This window comes from Babylonia areolata, chromosome 32 (assembly GCF_041734735.1).
Source record: "Babylonia areolata isolate BAREFJ2019XMU chromosome 32, ASM4173473v1, whole genome shotgun sequence".
Classification (NCBI taxonomy): domain Eukaryota; kingdom Metazoa; phylum Mollusca; class Gastropoda; order Neogastropoda; family Buccinidae; genus Babylonia; species Babylonia areolata.
Window position 1 is genome coordinate 9,577,638 of NC_134907.1, and position 19,716 is coordinate 9,597,353.

The window sequence follows — 19,716 nt, forward strand, 5'->3', positions numbered from 1 at the left end:
GAATCAGAGCACACTAGTTTGAATCCCGGCAAAGTCGCCAGTATTTTCTTCCCCTCCACCAGACCTTGAGTGGTGGTCTGGATGCTAGTCATTCGGATGAGATGATAAACTGAGGTCCTGTATGCAGCATGCACTTAGCGCATGTAAAAGAACCCACGGCAACAAAAGGGTTATGAAATTCTGGAGAAAAATCCACTTCGATAGGAAAAAATAAAAAAACTGCAGGCAGGAAAAAAAAAAAAAAAAAAAAAGGGTGGCGCTGTCAGTGTAGCAACGCGCTCTCCCTGGGGAGAGCAGCCCAGATTTCACACAGAGAAATCTGTTGTGACAAAAAGAGTTATACAATACAATACAATCTCCAGACCATTTTCTCAGTTTTACTAAAGTTTTAGGCTTAATTGTTTTGGGTATTGATTTATGACTTGATACACCACATTCTACTGGTTCCCCCCCACCCCCGCCCCCCCTGGCACTGAAGGGGTTAATGTTTGTTTGATTCCAGTGTGCCAGCCCAAAGGAGCTGTTGAACTTCTTCCACATCCCGCAGAACGCTCTGAATGTTCAGCAGTTCAGTCTGCTGTGCCCGGCCCTGCTCTATACTCTGCACTCTGGTGACTGTCTGCACTCCCACCACCACCACGACCACGACCATGACCACGACCACGACCATGACCACGACCACGACCATGACCATGATCATGGTGGTGTTGATGGGATGGAGGAGGTGAAGTCTTCTGATTTGTCTACCCACCATGCTAAAGGTAATTTTATATATTTTATTTTATTATAAATATATATATTTAATGTATAAGGTTTATTTTCTTCATGTGAATTTGATATCTACTGCCCTGTCTGATAAGGGTAGATTGTTTTGTGTGATTGTGAATTTCTCATCCACCCAGTCAGCCAAATGATTACTGCTCTTGCCTTTTCTACCAAGTTTGACTGCAAAATCCAACTAAGCGTCTAGTCATTCGGATGAGACGATAAACCCAATGTCCTGTGTGCAGCACACATTTTACGCTCTGAAATAGTACCCATGGGAATAAAAGCATTATCCTCTGGCAAAATTTTTGTAGAAGAAACCCTCTGTGTGAAAGGTACACAAACAATTACGTATGAATCCACTCAAGGTTTAAAAAGTGTGTTGGGTACCATGATGCTGCTGTCATTCATCTGCCCAGCAGTGTGTGGCATATATGGCTTTGTCTGAATGCAGTGGTGCCTCCGTGAGAAATTGAAACTGAAGTGACGGGCGCAATAGCCGAGTGGTTAAAGCGTTGGACTGTCAATCTTAGGGTCCCGGGTTCGAATCACGGTGACGGCACCTGGTGGGTAAAGGGTGGAGATTTTTACGATCTCCCTGGTCAGCATATGTGCAGACCTGCTAGTGCCTGAACCCCCTTCGTGTGTGTATGCAAGCAGAAGATCAAACACGCACGTTAAAGATCCTGTAATACATGTCAGCGTTCGGTGGGTTATGGAAACAAGAACATACCCAGCATGCACACCCCCGAAAACGGAGTATGGCTGCCTACATGGCGGGGTAAAAACGGTCATACACATAAAAGCCCACTTGTGTGCATACGAGCGAACGCAGAAGAAGAAGAAGAAAAGAAACTGAAGTACATGAGCCTGCTCACAAACGCATGCCTTGCCATGAAGTATTCACCGTCTTCACTGAATCAGTTCCTGGTTTCTGTTGTGATTGTGTTTTGAGAGTCAATTCATTGTCAGTTGTTCAGCTTGACTTGTGGTGTCATTTCTTTATGAAAAATTTTTTAAAAGGGAGGGGAGGGGGTGCGGGGGGAGGGGGGGGGTGTGTGTGGGGGGGGGGAGGACCCAACAAATAAACAACGACTGTCTTGTCTTCGTAAAAGTAAACCAGTTCCATTTTCAGTTTTTAGTTTCTCAAGGAGGAGTCACTGTGTTTGGACAAATTCATGTATATATATATATGGTACACATCTACTAGGTAGGTGCCTGACAGCAGCATAACCCATCACGCTTGTCTGGCCTTGAGTGCAATGCATATGTAATTATATTTGTGTACATATCAGAGTGGATTTCTTTTACACAATTTTGCCAGAGGACAAGACTTTTTGTTGCCATGGGTTCTTTTTCAGAGCGCCAAGTGCGTACTGCACACGGGACTTCGGTTTATCGTCTGATCTGAATGACTAGACGCTCGGTTTGATTTTCCAGTTGACGGGCGCAATAGCTGAGTGGTTAAAGTGTTGGACCCTCAATCTGAGGGTCCCGGGTTCGAATCGCGATGGCGCCTGATGGGTAAAGGGTGGAGATTTTTCCGATCTCCCAGGTCAACATATATGCAGACCTGCTAGTGCCTGAACCCCCTTCGTGTGTATATGCAAGCAGAAGATCAAATAACGCATGTTAAAGATCCTGTAATCCATGTCAGCGTTAGGTGGGTTATGGAAACAAGAACATACCCAGCATGCACACCCCTGAAAACGGAGTATGGCTGCCTACATGGCGGGGTAAAAACAGTCATACACGTAAAAGCCCACAAGTGTGCATACGAGTGAACGCAGAAGAAGAAGAAGAAGAAGATTTTCCAGTCACACTTCGGAGAAAGGGTGAGTGTGGGATTCGAACCCACACCCTGACAGACACTGTATTTCCAGTAGACTGGACGAAGTCAAACTAACAGGTGCAGACTTGGTTGGAAAAGCGCAACACAGCAGCGAAGATTGAGGTCAGTGGCGGTGTTTGCAGCTGCAAGTGTTGATTGATTTTTTTGTCACAAAAGCTGCACTGTTTGCATTCAGAGAATTGAATGAAGTTTATTTTCAGAGGGTAACAGAGTAAAAGCAAGACATTTAAAAAAAAAATTTAATATAAATATATTTCCACCCCACAAAAGGGGAAAAAAAGAAAGAAAAATCATTATATCAAAACATTTCATGATACACATACTTGAATAATAAGTTATACATACAGCACAACATAGCTAAAGGAGAAAGATAAGAGAGAATGTAAGAAAAAGAGAGAGGGGGGGGGGGGGGGGGGGGGAGAGATAGTGAGAGGGAGAAATAACGAGAGAATATCAAAAGGATGGTGGAACTTCCCCTCCCCCCCCCCTCCTCTCCCCCCCCCCTCCAACACCCCAACAACAACAAAAAAAACAAACAAACAGAAAGAAACCCAATAAAAACAAATAAACAAAGAGACAGGTACAAAAGCCTAGTGTTACCAGCCGCCGTGGCGAAGTGGTTAGCCTCACAGACTGACGGCAGAGAGGATGCGGGTTCGAATCCTGGCGGAGGTGGGTTTTTCGGCCCGTGGCTGGCTCCTACCCAAAGTTGAGTGTGCTGTGGGCTTAAATGGGGAGACTGGGACCACACAGTCGAGTGTCATCCACTTCAAGGGTGCGTCTTTGGGTGTGTTGCTCTAATTACCTGACCAACACTGTAAGTGTCTGTATCTCTTGGGCCTGGTTAACGCCAGGATATCATTATGACAGGAAGCATAGAGTACAGCCTCGTCACGCACTCCCAAACCAAAATGGACCTCCATAGCAACATCATCATCGTCATCCTCCTCCTCCTCCTTCATCATCATCAATATAAACAGAACAGTCTCAAAGTCTGTGGCCTTTCATGCCCTGCTCTCATGGTGACCTCAGTTTCGATACCCCTCCACTTCCATGCTTGGGGTGAGTCCTGTCAGTGTCTTCAGTGTTGGCAGATTCATGGGGAGCTGTTGTTTGAGGGACGTGATGGCGATCTCCACTCTGGAGGAGACGCTCACTCAGTCTGGCTCTGCGACTAAGCCATTATTGTCGTTAGTAGGGGGCTTAGTAGGTGGTGTCCTAAGTACGTTAAATCAGAGCAGGCACCACTGAACACAACCTGAGTACTCATCAGCAGTGCAGGGTCTCCTCTGGTGTGTGGCCTCCTGGCGACCAAACATAGATGGTTCCCTGCGGACTGCTGACGCTGGAACTGTGATGGACGAACCAGGGTGTGGCCGTGTATGGAGGAATCAAAATGAGCGGCGTTGGAGTAATGCCACTGAAACGGTACAGATGATGGGGCAGAAAAAAAAAGAAAAAAAGCGTAGTGTTTAAAGCATTGGACTTTAAATTTCAGGGTGCCAGGTTTGAATCTGGTCACGGCGCCTGGTGGGTTACAAGTGGAGATTTTTCCAATCTCCCAGGTCAACAGATGTGCAGACCTGCTAGTGCTTGAACCCCCTCTGTGTGTATAAGCATGCAGAAGGTAAAATACACACATTATCGTCAATAGTCAGGGATGCAAAGGGGAAGTAACCTACTTCTGGGGGTTATCGGCCGTAGCTACTTTTGTTTTCTCCACATCGGCGGGTAATAGTTTAGTTTGCGCAGGACAGGAATCAGACCCCTGCCGGAGTCGGCACTTGTGGGTCAAGGTAAGTATGTTACTTAAACGTAATTGTAGGAAGAACATTTCCTTTTACTGATAACTACGGGCCACTACAAGCACACTGTTGAACACAACAGGATGTGGCAGCGTGAGGCTGCAGCATGGTGATAATTTATATATAACGATATGTATAGATACATGTATAGATATAGTAAACTAAAGAATGAACATGCACATACATATATATAGGAACATTGTCATCCTATGACAGCGTGGGGCAACAACACTGCAGCAGTACTGGCGATCTCACTGGTGGGGTTGCTGGGTGTGGCAAAGAATACAAAGAAGAAGAAGCAACACACACACACACACACACACACACACACACACACACACGCACGCACGCACGCGCGCGCGCTATAAAAACTAAAGAATGAACATACACACACACAATACAGCACAATGCAATACAATACAACACACCACTACACGACACAAGGCCATAGGATCTTTAACTTTTTTTCAACACGCTGTGTGTGTGTCCGTGGTCCTGCGCCAACAGTGTGGGGCTATAGCACAGCAGCAGTGCTGGTGATACAGTACAATTCAATACAATACAATAAAGTACAATGCAGTACGATACTACACACCACTACACAACACTATACAACACAAGGCCATAGGATCTTTAACACGCTGTGTGTGTACTGTGTGCCTGTGGTCCTGTGACAACAGTGTGGGGCTACAGCACAGTGGCAGTGCTGATGATACAGTACAGTACAATACAGCACAGTGCAATACAACACACCACTACACAACACTACACGACACAAGGCCATAGGATCTTTAACTTTTTTCAACACGCTGTGTGTGTGTCCATGGTCCTGCGCCAACAGTGTGGGGCTATAGCACAGCAGCAGTGCTGGTGATACAGTACAATTCAATACAATACAATAAAGTACAATGCAGTACGATACTACACACCACTACACAACACTATACAACACAAGGCCATAGGATCTTTAACACGCTGTGTGTGTACTGTGTGTCTGTGGTCCTGTGACAACAGTGTGGGGCTACAGCACAGTGGCAGTGCTGATGATACAGTACAGTACAATACAGCACAGTGCAATACAACACCACACACCACTACACAACACTATACAACACAAGGCCATAGGATCTTTAACACGCTGTGTGTGTACTGTGTGTCTGTGGTCCTGTGACAACAGTGTGGGGCTACAGCACAGTGGCAGTGCTGATGATACAGTACAATACAATACAGCACAGTGCAATACAACACAACACACCACTACACAACACTATACAACACAAGGCCATAGGATCTTTAACACGCTGTGTGTGTACTGTGTGCCTGTGGTCCTGTGACAACAGTGTGGGGCTACAGCACAGCGGCAGTGCTGGTGATCTCGCTGGTGGGGTTGCTGGGGGTGGCGGCCATCCCCATCATGCAGAAGGTCTTCTACAACCACCTGCTGCAGTTCCTGGTGGCTGTCGCCGTGGGCGCCCTGTCCGGCGACGCTCTGCTGCATCTCCTCCCGCACGTGAGTTCTTCGCCCCAGGATAGAATTTGGCTGTGTTTTTTTTTCCTTTCTTTTTTTTGTTTTGAAATGTGCTGGTGGTGGTTTTTTTCTCACACACACTCACACTCACACAAACACACACATTCACACACACACACACACACACACACACACACACACACACACACACACACACACACATGCATGCTGCTGCTCTTCCTCCTCCATGTGAGTTCTTTGCCATGGATGGAATTTAGCATGTGTTTTGTTTTTTTTAATGTGAAAAGTGTGTTTTTTTGTGTGTTGTATTTGGGGAGGGGGAGGGGGGTGGGGGATGTGTTGTTAGTGTGGGTGGTTTCTGTTAGGGGGTGGGGTGGGGGCTGGTTAGTTTCTTTCTGAGGATACAGAAGAATTGGGTCTAAAATAAACACAAACCAATATGGTAAATCTCACCACTCATTCTCAGCAGACAGACACACACACTTGTATGTACTCTCTGTCCCTCTCCCTCTCTCTCTCTCATAGTCATACACTCACACACACATTCACATACACATTCCCCCCCCCCACCCCCCACACCCACACACGCACACGCCTTCACACAGACATGCACCCTCCCTCCTCACTCCCCCCCCCCCCCCCACGCCACCCCTCCCTGCCACAAACATACAAATAAACGCATGCACACAAACAAGCACGCACACAGCTAACTCTCACACACCCTACCTCCCACCCCGAACCACCTCCACCTTTACACAGATATTTTCCTTTCCTTTCACCTTTTGTGAAAAATCAACATTCCTGCCCCCCACCCCCTCTCACCCTCCCCCAGGCCATAGCCAAGAACCAGGCCCACGACCATGACACCTCCCACGCCCACGGCGAGAACGAGGGACAAGGGGGAACAACCCACGGGGACGACCACCTGGAGGCGGTGTGGAAAGGCCTGGTGGCCCTCATCTGCATCTTCTTCTTCTTCCTGGTGGAGAGGATCTTGACCATCGTGACGGAGAAGAAGCGCCGAAAGAAGGCCATGGTAATTTTGTTCACATTTTTATTTTATTTTATTTTATTTTATTTTATTTTATTTTATGCTACCCCATCATCTGCGACTGCCGTTTCGGTGGCGTTGCTCCCTCGCCGCTCATTCCCCCCCCCCCCACCCCCCCGCTGCCCGCCTCCCACCCCGTACACGGCCACACCCGGGATTTGTCTGTCACAGTCCCAAGTGTCGGCAGTCCGCAGGGAACCATTGATGTTAGGTCCTCGCCAGGAGGCCACACACCAGAGGAGACCCTGCACTGCTGCTGAGTCACTTCGGTGGTGTTTTGTGGTGCCTGTTCTGATTTAACGTACTTGCGACAGTGTTAAGACACCACCTACTCAACCCCCTACTAACGTCAGTGATAGGCCATGGTGATTTCAGTTTCAGTTTCTCAAGGAGGCGTCACTGCGTTTGGACAAATCTATATACACTAGACCACGTCTGCTAACTGGATGCCTGACCAGCAGCATAACCCAACTCGCTTATTCAGGGCTTGGGTGCTTGCAGATATACGAGTTTGTGTACCTATCAGACTGGATTTGTTTTACAGAATTTTGGCAGAGGACAACGCTTTTGTTGCCATGGGTTCTTTTTCATTGAGCCAAGTGCTTGCTGCAGGTGTGTCCTCAGTTTATTGTCTCATTCGAATGAATTGACACTCAGTTTGATTTTCCTGTCAAGCTTTGGAGAAAGGGAGGGGACGAGGAATCGAACCCAGATCCTCACAGACACTGTACTGGCAGATGAGCATCTTCACCATTCTGCCACCTTCCTCCCATGGCTCCCATGGTTAACTCTCAACCCTAAACTACAGATTTCATCCGTGAATAACTAACAAACTTTTCTACCTGATGAACCCCATAAAAACAATACAGATTTCATCCGTGCATGGCTAACCAAACCTTTCTTTTTTTTCTTTTCTTTTTTTTACCTAACAAACTATTTCACCCTTTTATGGACAGCAACAGCACAGCATCACGTTCAACTGAACAATGACCCAGCTTGACCTCCATGCTATTTCCATCCCACTGCAAGCACATAATAACCAGTCATATAACCACTGGTACTGAACCCTCCCCCCCACTCCCCCCCAAAAAAAATCCACCACCACCAAACCCCCCCCCCCCCCCCCCCCAAAAAAAACCCCAACTAAAACACCTGGCTGTAAATGAAATATATATATATATATATATATATATATATATATATACCAACACATCTTTTAAAACTGAATTTTGTGGTGGCTCTTGTTTACATAATTTTTCCCACATCTTTCTGACACAAGTTGTTGCTGCTGCTGCCGTTGCAAAATCTGTCACATTTCCCAGAATTGCGGGAATTTTTTTTTCTTCTTCTTCATTCCAGAGCAGTTCAGTTTACATAGCCAAAACTCATGACAGGAACAAAAATAGACAGAAGGCTGAAAGAGCGGAAGGAGAGAACAGGGTCCCACCTTCCATTGCCGAACACTGAACACAGTGGATATATAAAGCCACTGGCTGTGAGACCTTTAACTCACTCAGTACGGCCAGTCCTCTCTTCTCCTCTACACAGACCCCTCGGATGTCCAGTGGGTGTCTCAATGACCCAACCTTTAGCTTCCATCGTCAGAATTGTGGTATTCTTTGTCAACATTCACCTCTTCAATATAAGAGCCTTCCGCTTGCAATATTTTGATGATGGTAATTGGGGTGAAACGCTGTTAGCGTCGTCTCTTTCGCCGTTCGTATGGAGAGAGATAAAACAACACAAGAGTGCAGACAGTTCAGTTCGTTAAGCTGAAATCTGAACAGAAGTTCATGACTGGGAAGTTGGGGGTGGGGGTGATGGGTGAGGGAGAGCAGAGGTGGCTATTTTGGGAAGAGGTGGGTGGGTTTTTTAACTTTTAAAGGCCAGACTTGAAAAGAGCTGAGTGCAGGGATTTGGTGAAGCGAAAGAGGGAGCTGCTGCAGCTGCTGCTGCTGCTGCTGCTGTTTCTTCGTTTGTGGGCTGTTACTCCCACATTCACTCACATGTTATTGTATGACACGAGTGGGCTTTTATGAGTATTGACCGTTTTGACCCCACCTTGTAGGCGATCCTACTCCGTTTTCAGAAGGGGGTGGGAGCGGTGCATGCCAGGTGTATTTTTTGTTTCCCTAACAACGCTGAACGCTGACATGGATTACAGGATCTTTGAGTGGGACCTCATGCCAAGTGCAAGGTCCAGAGACCGAGAAAGAGCGGTGGAGTGGTGTGTTTGAATCTGGGAACGCTGAAATAATGGTGGCTCCGAAGCTGGTCATAGGGAGATGGGAGTGTAGAGTTGAAGGCAGCCAACAGAGAGAGAAAGAGAGGGGGGGGGGGGGGGCAGATCTGTTTGTATGCGTACATTAAGGAGTGTGGTTCGTCCGTCAGGATCGACGAGGACCATCTAGTCATCCTGGAGGTGGGTGGGTTGGGCTCTTTGGGTGCGCAGATGACTGATCAGGCCAATCCGCGCCCGGAAGGTTCTGACGCAGTGTGGACAGGGGATGGTGGCGGCTGTCGGGGACTTGCAGGCACTGCTTTTCCTGGCCTGTCTGCGTTGCTCTGCTGCAGCGATTCTGTTGGCCTCACAGGATTTGGCGCCTTTGTGGACAGCTGAACGCCACTTTGGTCTGTCCATTGCGTTCAGCTCCCATGTGTCGTGGCTGATGTTGAAGGCCTTCAGAGAAGCTTTCAGAGTCACACATTAAGGAGTAAGGGAAATGGAAAGACAAACAGAATTGTATGATTATAGTTGTCATATGTTCCTCTTCAGTCATTGATTGAAAGAATTTTTCTTCAAACAGTACAGAGATGATTTTTGCCATTGCAGTTTGAGAAGAAGCAGCTGGAGAAAGGGAGGGAGGGAGGGAGGTGGGGAGAGAGAGAGAGAGAGACTTTGAGACCTTATGTTTAATGTCATTGGCCATGGGGTTCTTATGACATAGGTGAATTCTTCAGCATAATTTCGCTTCGTATCAAAATATTAGAATAAATGAATGAAAACAGTGAAAGCAAAGAGAGAGAGAGAGAGAGAGAGAGAGAGACTTTGAGACCTTATGTTTAATGTCATTGGCCATGAGGTTCTTATGACATGGGTGAATGCTTCAGCATAATTTCGCTTCGTGTCAAAATATTAGAATAAACAAATGAAAACAGTGAAAGCAAAGAGAGAGAGCGAGAGAGAGAGAGAGAGAGAGAGACTTTGAGACCTTACGTTTAATGTCATTGGCCATGAGGTTCTTATGACATAGGTGGATTCTTCAGCATAATTTCGCTTCGTATCAAAATATTAGAATAAACAAATGAAAACAGTGAAAGCAAAGAGAGAGAGCGAGAGAGAGAGAGAGAGAGACTTTGAGACCTTATGTTTAATGTCATTGGCCATGAGGTTCTTATGACATGGGTGAATGCTTCAGCATAATTTCGCTTCGTGTCAAAATATTAGAATAAACAAATGAAAACAGTGAAAGCAAAGAGAGAGAGCGAGAGAGAGAGAGAGAGAGAGACTTTGAGACCTTATGTTTAATGTCATTGGCCATGAGGTTCTTATGACATGGGTGAATGCTTCAGCATAATTTCGCTTCGTGTCAAAATATTAGAATAAACAAATGAAAACAGTGAAAGCAAAGAGAGAGAGCGAGAGAGAGAGAGAGAGAGAGAGACTTTGAGACCTTATGTTTAATGTCATTGGCCATGAGGTTCTTATGACATGGGTGAATTCTTCAGCATAATTTCGCTTCGTATCAAAATATTAGAATAAATGAATGAAAACAGTGAAAGCAAAGAGAGAGAGACTTTGAGACCTTATGTTTAATGTCATTGGCTATGAGGTTCTTATGACATGGGTGAATGCTTCAGCATAATTTCGCTTCGTGTCAAAATATTGGAATAAACAAATGAAAACAGTGAAAGCAAATAGAGAGAGAGAGAGAGAGAACTGAAACTGAAACCGTTTAATGTCATTAGCACACATGCCATAATAACATGGGGTTCACAATTTCATGTTTCAAGAAAAACAGACATTAAACATAAACAAAGAAAAGTCTCAGAGACTACTCCACACATGCAGACAACAGTCTCTCAGCGTTGATGTGAATCTCCATCTATGTATATACAAAATAGGCCGACACCTTATCAAAGGTAGTGTAATGATTACTGTTCAATAAGTAAGTAAGTAAACCACCAAGCACATTAAGAAGAAATAGATAATCTCTGTGAACGATAAGCAGAATGTTTTCAAACTGAAATCAAAAGTTTTCTTGCTTTACTTGCTTCAGCAATGTATTTTGCCAAGGATCTAATTACTTCGTCATTATCAGCTATTAACACATCAACTAACGTTTTGCCTTCTGATAACAGGCGCCTTAAACAGGTTACATTTCTGTCTAATGGGTTCGTACGCTTCACATGCAAACATAAAGTGATATTCGTCTTCGGTACCGAGAGAGAGAGATTGATTGATTGATTGATATGGATACTTATATAGCGCCTATCCTCGGTCGGAGACCAAGCTCTAAGCGCTTTACAAACACGGAGTCATTTACACAACAGGCTGCCTACCTGGGTAGAGCCGACTGACGGCTGCCATTGGGCGCTCATCATTCGTTTCCTGTGTCATTCATTCAGATTTCAGGCACGCACATCTACACACTCAGACATGTAACATTTAGCATTTTACGTGTATGACCGTTTTCTTTATTTACCCCACCATGTAGGCAGTCATAGTCCGTTTTCGGGGGTGTGCATGCTGGGTATGTTCTTGTTTCCATAACCCACCGAACGCTGACATGGATTACAGGTTCTTTAACGTGCGTATTTGATCTTCTGCGTGCGTATACACACGAAGGGGGTTCAGGCACTGGCAGGTCTGCACATATGTTGACCTGGGAGATCGGAAAAATCTCCACCCTTTACCCACCAGGCGCCACCGAGACTCGAACCCGGGACTATCAGATTGAAAGTCCAACGCTTTAACCACTCGGCTATTTCTCTCTCTCTCTCTCTATAGAGAGAGAGAGAGAGAGAGAGGGGGTAAAGTAAATAGAAAACAAAGGAGAGGAGACCTAAAGGAATGTGACAGTTTGCACTGAATGATATTTTCTTCCAGTACTCTTTACAATATAATGTGATATATCAGAATAATATGATGTAATGGAAAAAAAAAAATGTATGTGTGTGTGTGTGTGTTCGTTCGTTCTTTAGTTTAACGTCTTTTCACTGTAAGTGATATTAGACGAGGGAAGGAAAAAAATCGAGTGGGAGGAGGGGGGGGGGGGGGGGGAATTACTGTGTACGCATACGAGTAAGTGAAAGTGTGTGTGTGTGTGTGTGTGAAAATTACTGATTTAAAAACAAACAAAAAAAAACAACACATAACAATATAACATATTTCTAATGAAAAGCTAACAACTATAACAGCGAACCAACAGGACTATTTAACAAGGAGTTGAAAAAGTCATACATTAGCAATGGACTGCTGAAGATCGTCAACACTGAAGATGATTTCAGTTCAGGGATTTGAGACCTTAACATATCGCAAGCTGGTATATGATCGGTTGTTATGTGAGCACCACAGATGCAAGAAACATTACTGACATATTTTGTCCTAAAACAATTCATTTTCCATCTGCAGATTAGAGAAATGATTTGCCTCTTATGAAAATCATTATGGTAATGTGTGTGTGTGTGTGTGTGTGTGTGTGTGTAATACAATATAATATGACAGAATATAATAGATTAGAATATGAAAACAAGTATTTCTGGCTTATACTGTGGAAAGACAGCTGTGTATGGATGTGGGATCTCTGCAACATCTGCCACAGGTTTTTGTTCCCATTCTTGTTTGCTTGGGGGAGGAGTGGTCATTGATTATTTTGAATGCATGTTTGTTTGTTTTTTTAAACAGAGAATGAACATGACCAGAAAAATAAAATAAAATAACATGATAAAAAAAAAAAAAAATGAATGCAGCTTCGACTGGTGTACAATTTAGCATTACCTGCAGTTTTTTTTTTTTTTTTTTTTTGTTGTTGTTGTTGTTGTTGTTGTTGATCAGCATAGAATAAAAAAAAGATTGAAATGTGTCTTTATTACCAAGAGTACTGGGATCACAAAGAATATTGGGGAGGAGGGGAGGGGGGAGGGATAGTACATAAAAAGTTACATTGATTAAAAAAAAAAAAAAAAAAAAAAAAAAAAAATTGAACACAAACACAGTAGATTTTTGGACACATCGACATGCGTATCATTCTCATGCACACACACACACACACACACACACACACGCACACACACACACACACACACACACACACACACACACACGTACACACGTTTGAACATAAGCCGCACATTACACATAACACATGGACAGGACTGATGACTAGATCTTCAGGTAAGTGGTTGTTGATTGCACAATTATCTTTGATCATACTGGATTTGTTCGAGACAGGGCAGTAACTGCTTTGGGGGGAAAAGCCATTGGCAAAGCGATTGGGTTCGGTTCTAATTCTTCTGTACCGACAAACCCGAGGGGAGCATCTAAAAAAAATCCCAAAAGCTGGATGTGATTCATCCTGGCTGATTGATTTTGCTTTTCTGAGTAGCCGCTTTGATCAGCCAGTGTTCTGGGGTCACAAGGAATATTGGTGGGTTGTGGGGGATAGTGCATCAAGGGTTCAGATATGAATCGGAAAATGTTGTATTATTGCATTACTCTTTTTTTTTTTTTTTAGTCACAACAGGTTTCTGTGTGTGAAATTCGGGTTGCTGTCCCCAGGGAGAGCGCATTGCTACACTGACAGCGCCACCCGTTTTTTTGGTATTTTTTTTTCTGTCTGCAGTTTTTTTTGGTTTTCCTATCAAAGTGGATTTTTCTACAGAATTTTGCCAGGAACAACCCTTTTGTTGCCGTGGGTTCTTTTACATGCGCTAAATGCATGCTGCACATGGGACCTCGGTTTATCGTCTCATCCGAATGACTAGTGTCCAAACCGCCACTCAAGGTCTTGTGGAGGAGGAGAAAATACTGGCGACTGCCAGCGTGATTCGAACCAGTGTGCTCAGATTCTCTCACATCTTAGGTGGACGCGTTACCTCTAGGCCAACACTCCACAATGCATATATACACATAAAAACACAAATACAGCAGGAGTTCAGGCACATAAAGAACTTCTACTTTCGACAAGAAATGTCTCAGGGCAATTCCACCCCCCATCTACCCTGTTCCCCCCATCCTACCAACTCACCATACCCCCCCCCACACCCCCTCCGCCCTGACCCCCTCCCATCCCCCACCCCCTTTTTCTCCTTTCTCTCCTACCTTCTTGTCTGTTTATTTGTAACTGATAAAATTCAAGTATGAAAATTTAATGCTTTGACAAAATGTCTGCAATCTCCAAGTATGTATGACGACTGATCTACATGAACAACTGAAGCTGGAATAAGCCGGATTTTGGAGTTCTGTACTCTCATTTCAAAAGACTCTGAATGTCAATGATAGATCTATGTGGACAATTGAAGTTGATATAAGTTGTATTTGAAGTTCTGTACTCAGCATGTCAGTGTACTCTTCATGCCAGCAATTGATCTATGTGAACAACTGAAGTTGAAATAAGCATAGTTTTGGAGTTCTGTACTCTCATTTCAACATATTCTGCATGTCAGCGATTGATCTATGTGAACAACTGAAGCTGAAATAAGGCGGATTTTGGAGTTATCTACTCTCATTTCAACATATCCTGCATGTTTGATCAATGTGGACTGCTGAAGATGAAAGGTGTTTTTGAAGTTCTGTACTAAGCATGTCAACGTACTCTGAATGTCAGCGATTGATCTATGCGAACAGTTGAAGCTGAAATAAACCGGATTTTTGGAGTTCTGTACTAAGCATGTCAACGTACTCTGAATGTCAGCGATTGATCTATGTGAACAGTTGAAGCTGAAATAAACCGGATTTTTGGAGTTCTGTACTCTCATTTCGGTACATCTTGAAAAGTTGGCAAAGAAAGCATTTTGTTTCACACTTTGTGCACTAGACCCATTCTTAAAACTCTAGGAGCCATTAAAAATGTTTTTACACCTCAAAAAACAACAACAACAACAAAAACAACATACTCTGCACATCAACGATCGATCCACATGAACAACTGAAGCTGAAAAACGGTGAATTTAAAGTTCTGCCCTCAGCAATTCAATACGCTCTTCATGTCAGTGATTGATGGTGTGGACAACTGAAGTTGAAATAAGATGAATTTTTTTTAGTTGCGTACTCTGTCAGTGTCACCATTCCAAAGGAGTGAAGGAGAGAACCAACGAACGAACGAACGAACGAACGAACGAACAGAATTTTAACTTTAAGAGGGTAAGGGAATAAGCACAATTGTTTTTTGGGTTTTTTTTTAACATCCTGCCCTCAAGGGAAAAAAAGATAAGAAAAATGCATACACAATCAAATTCTTCAACAAAAAAACAACAAACAAACAAATAAACAAAAAAATCCTCCTGACAGATAGAAAATAGGTGTTAATGAATAATCATTGATAATCAATGACATTGCAGATTATATTATCATAATAACGTGAAGCATGTTTACAGATTTGTCATGAGATATGCACGATATGTGTTTTTGAATATAGAAATGCCTTTTACCATGTTCATATCGATACGTGTTAACTTCTCATTTCATAAGCAACTCCGTGAGTGAGAGAGACTGGACTTGAATAGATCAATCCTTGGAAGTGGTACAGAAATATTGGGAGTGTTAACAAAATAGCGAAAGATAAGCAAAACCAAAAATAAAAAAAAATGTTTGGAAAAAAAAGAGAGAGAGAGAAAGAGAGCAGATTGGGAGGATGGAAGGGGGTGGGGGGAAAAGCGAACATAGAAAAAAAGTAACAGGTTGCGTTGGTGAAGTTAGTACACAGGTGTTGCCCTTTTGTGTTGGCTCACATGTGAGTTTACGCATGACATGATGGCATGTAACATACCAATGTTTCGGTTTTGTGTATGTACAGTGTACACATACATGTGATTCAACATGTGTGTGTGTGTGTGTGTGTGTGTGTGTGTGTGTGTGTGTGTCTCCATGGTGCTCTGTTCTAACTCTCCTTGGTAATACTATCCTTAATTTGAATAACACAGGATCTTTTGTTCGCATTCTTTTTTGTTGACTTCTCTTCCGCTTTTAACACAATACAACCTCATCTCCTTGCCCTCAAACTGCTGGGCTTGGATGTTGATCTGAAGCTTACTCTTTGGATAGTAAGCTCTCTCCTCAATAGAACTCAGTCTGTTCGTTTTCATTCTGCCCACTCTTCTCTGAACTCTACTTCTACTGGTGCACCCCAAGGTGTAGTGCTGTCCCCTGTCCTATTTACACTGTACACAAATGACTGCAGAGGCACGTAGGAAACTCCTGTCATAAAATATTCTGATGATTCAGCTATTGAAGATCTGTCCAACTCTGATGCTTTCATGTGAGTTAGTGTGAAAGTCTGTGCATGATAGGTTGTACCTTGTTCTAGTTTTTTTGTTTGTTAACAATCTGTATTTTGCTTAAAACACATGACAATGGTTTTTAAGAATGTGCAATATATAGGATGAATGTGCAATATGTTGGATGAATGTGCAATATGTTGGATGAATGTACAATTCAATAAACCTGATGTTAACATTCATATTTTAAATATTTCTATGTTAATAGTTATGATGTGATAATTATCAATTACAGTGTTTTTAAAGCTAATATGTGAAATGCTTTTATTCGAAAACATGTTTATTACTTCTGTTTAATCAAGTGATGTTTAATTTTGTTGTTTTTTTGTTTGTTTGTGTTGTTGTTTTTGGTTTTTTTTGGTTTTGTTTTTTGTGTGTGTGTGTGTGTGTGTGTGTGTTGATTGTCTGGTTGTGTTTTTCCACACCTAATGCAATTTATCTTTGTGCGATAATAAAGTTGTTCTTCTCTTATCTATAATCAATGTGCAATATAGTATGTTATGCTCATAATTATATTCAAAATAATGTTTATTAGATCTGTCTGTTTTTACATTTAGAATATTAATAACCAGCAATGTGTGGAATGAATGTATGAAACAGTGTATGTGATATTTTTTACATACGTGTCTTCATTATGTTCCTAATAGCGGTTGCTGGTTGTTTGTTTTTAAAGTTATGGTCTCCATGTTGTTTACTTGTCTATGTTGTGATAATGCCCCTGACCAAATTTCTCTAATTTGAGATAATAGATTTATTCTTATTTATCTTATCTAATCTTAAAACAAATTCATTTTCTCGGGAAATACTGTTGTCTGTTGGCTCCAAATCTGCCTGAGAATTAGAAAAATAAGAAGAGTTTTTTCTGCACATTCAAGTGGAGTGATGGCCTAGAGGTAACGCGTCAGCCTTGGAAGCAAGAGAATCTGTGCGCGCTGGTTCGAATCACGGTTCAGCCGCCGATATTTTCTCCCCTTCCACTAGACCTTGAGTGGTGGTCTGGATGCTGGTCATTCGGATGAGACCAAAAAATCGAGCAGCGTGCAGCTAGCACACGTAAAAGAACCCATGGCAACAAAAGGGTTGTTACTGGCAAAATTTTGTAGAAAAATCCACTTGGACAGGAAAAACAAATGAAACTGCATGCAGGAAAAAATACAAAAAAAAACAAAAAAAACAAGAGAGGCAAGGCCTTCAAGACTCACTTGTGATACACTTAAAAATAAAAAAAATCCAAGCTTTTTATGTATTGAGTATAATTTCAAAATGTAATGTTTAAGATGAGAAAGATCAGTAAATTAAGTCCCCTAGCATTAATTACAGAGTAACTTCCCTTTTTTTTTTACTATCTGCACCAAAACGTTTGCAAAATAAATAAAACTTCCATGCTTAGCAAAAGAAGTTCCCGTTTGAACAAAAAATGATAATAATGACTGCTCTTGTTGTTGGGTCAGAATATGAGATCAAAGTGCCAAGTTTAGAGAATACAAAAAATATAAATATAACAGTAAATGCAGATTGCATATAATTAGGCTTCATTTTTTTTGTTTTTTTTGTGCCCATCCCAGAGGTGCAATATTGTTTTAAACAAGATGACTGGAAAGAACTGAATTTTTCCTATTTTTATGCCTAATTTGTTGTCAACTGACAAAGTATTTGCAGAGAAAATGTCAATGTTAAAGTTTACCACGGACACACAGACACACACACACACACACACACAGACAACCGAACACCGGGTTAAAACATAGACTCACTTTGTTTACACAGGTGAGTCAAAAAGGGTGGCGCTGTAGTGTAGCAGCACGCTTTCCCTGGGAAGAGCAGCCTGAATTTCACACAGAGAAATATGTTGTGATAAAAAGAAATACAAATACGAATTATAATGACAATGCACTTCTTGTAAGGCCACAAAACACTGTAAAGAACCCAAACATGTTTCAACAGCCATTTTAGCACTTTCGTCTGACATAATCATTGACACACTATTTAATAGCTGTGCCAAACATGTTTCAACAGCCATTTTAGCACTTTCGTCTGACATAATCATTGACACACTATTTAATAGCGGTCTATTTATCATTTTAATTTGAAATAGTAACTTTGATCTTCTGCTTAATATGGAAGTTACATTGATGCATACTTTCGTCGTCAGAATTGTGGTATTCTTTGTCAACATTCACCGTCTTCAGTATAAGAGCCTTCCGCTTGCAATATAATATTTTGATGATGGTAATTGGGGTGAAACGCTGTTAACGTCGTCTCTTTCGTCGTTCGTATGGAGAGAGTTAACTGCTGGTTTAAAGCTTGCCAAATGCCAATAGCCTATACTGAACAGTTCAGGTATTTGTGTGGGTTTGTGTGTGTGTGTGTGCTTGTCAATACTGAACAGTTCAGGAGTGTGTGTGTGGTTTGTGTGTGTGTGTGTGTGTGTGTGTGTGTGTGTTTCTCTTTTGTCCGATTCCCCTACGTCATGTGGTGTTTTTCCCATGCTGTTGAGAGATCTGCCCGTTTGAGTGTTGGCCATTGTCAGGGCTCTGTACTTACGTCAGCAGTCCCCCACAAATCTGTCAACACCTACACCTGAACTCATCACAGGGGTGGGTGGGGATGGGTGTGTGTGTGTGTGTGTGTGTGTGTGTAGGCGGAAGGGAAGTTGAAAGTGATCGTTGAAATGAAGGTGGTGTCAGATTTCAGACTTTTGTTTTTTTTTGTTTTTGTTTTTTTTTGGGGGGGGGGAAGTTGAGAAGTTGAACTTGACACATTGTATTGCATTACATTGCATTGTATTGCATCACACTGTAATGTATTGAATGGTGTGGTTTGGTATGGTATGGTTGCATTACATTGTGATGTATTGTATGGTTTGGTATGGTATGGTTGCATTACATTGTGATGTATGGTGTGGTTTGGTATGGCTGCATTACATTGTAATGTATGGTGTGGTTTGGTATGGTATGGTATGGTTGCATTACATTGTGATGTATTGTATGGTGTGGTTTGGTATGGTATGGTATGGTTGCATTACATTGTAATGTATTGTATGGTGTGGTTTGGTATGGTATGGTTGCATTACATTGTAATGTATTGTATGGTGTGGTTTGGTATGGTATGGTTGCATTGCGTTGCATTGCATTGCATTGTATCGTTTTGTCTTTAGATATGTATATATAATAATTTATATATATATATATCTCAGAGTGGATTTCTTCTACAGAATTTTGCCAGAGGACAACGCTCTCATTGCCATGGGTTCTTT

At 42.6% G+C, this 19,716-nt stretch overlaps 1 protein-coding gene across 1 annotated transcript in view; it reads left to right on the plus strand.

The window, feature by feature from the left end:
* Nucleotides 1-19,716, plus strand: part of LOC143276650 (zinc transporter ZIP6-like) — a 43,047-nt gene that overhangs the window by 3,497 nt on the left and 19,834 nt on the right. The window contains exons 2-4 of the mRNA XM_076581272.1: nt 503-761; nt 5,763-5,932; nt 6,744-6,947. Of these exons, the coding sequence (XP_076437387.1) occupies nt 503-761; nt 5,763-5,932; nt 6,744-6,947 (633 nt within the window). The remainder of the gene's footprint in view (nt 1-502; nt 762-5,762; nt 5,933-6,743; nt 6,948-19,716) is intronic.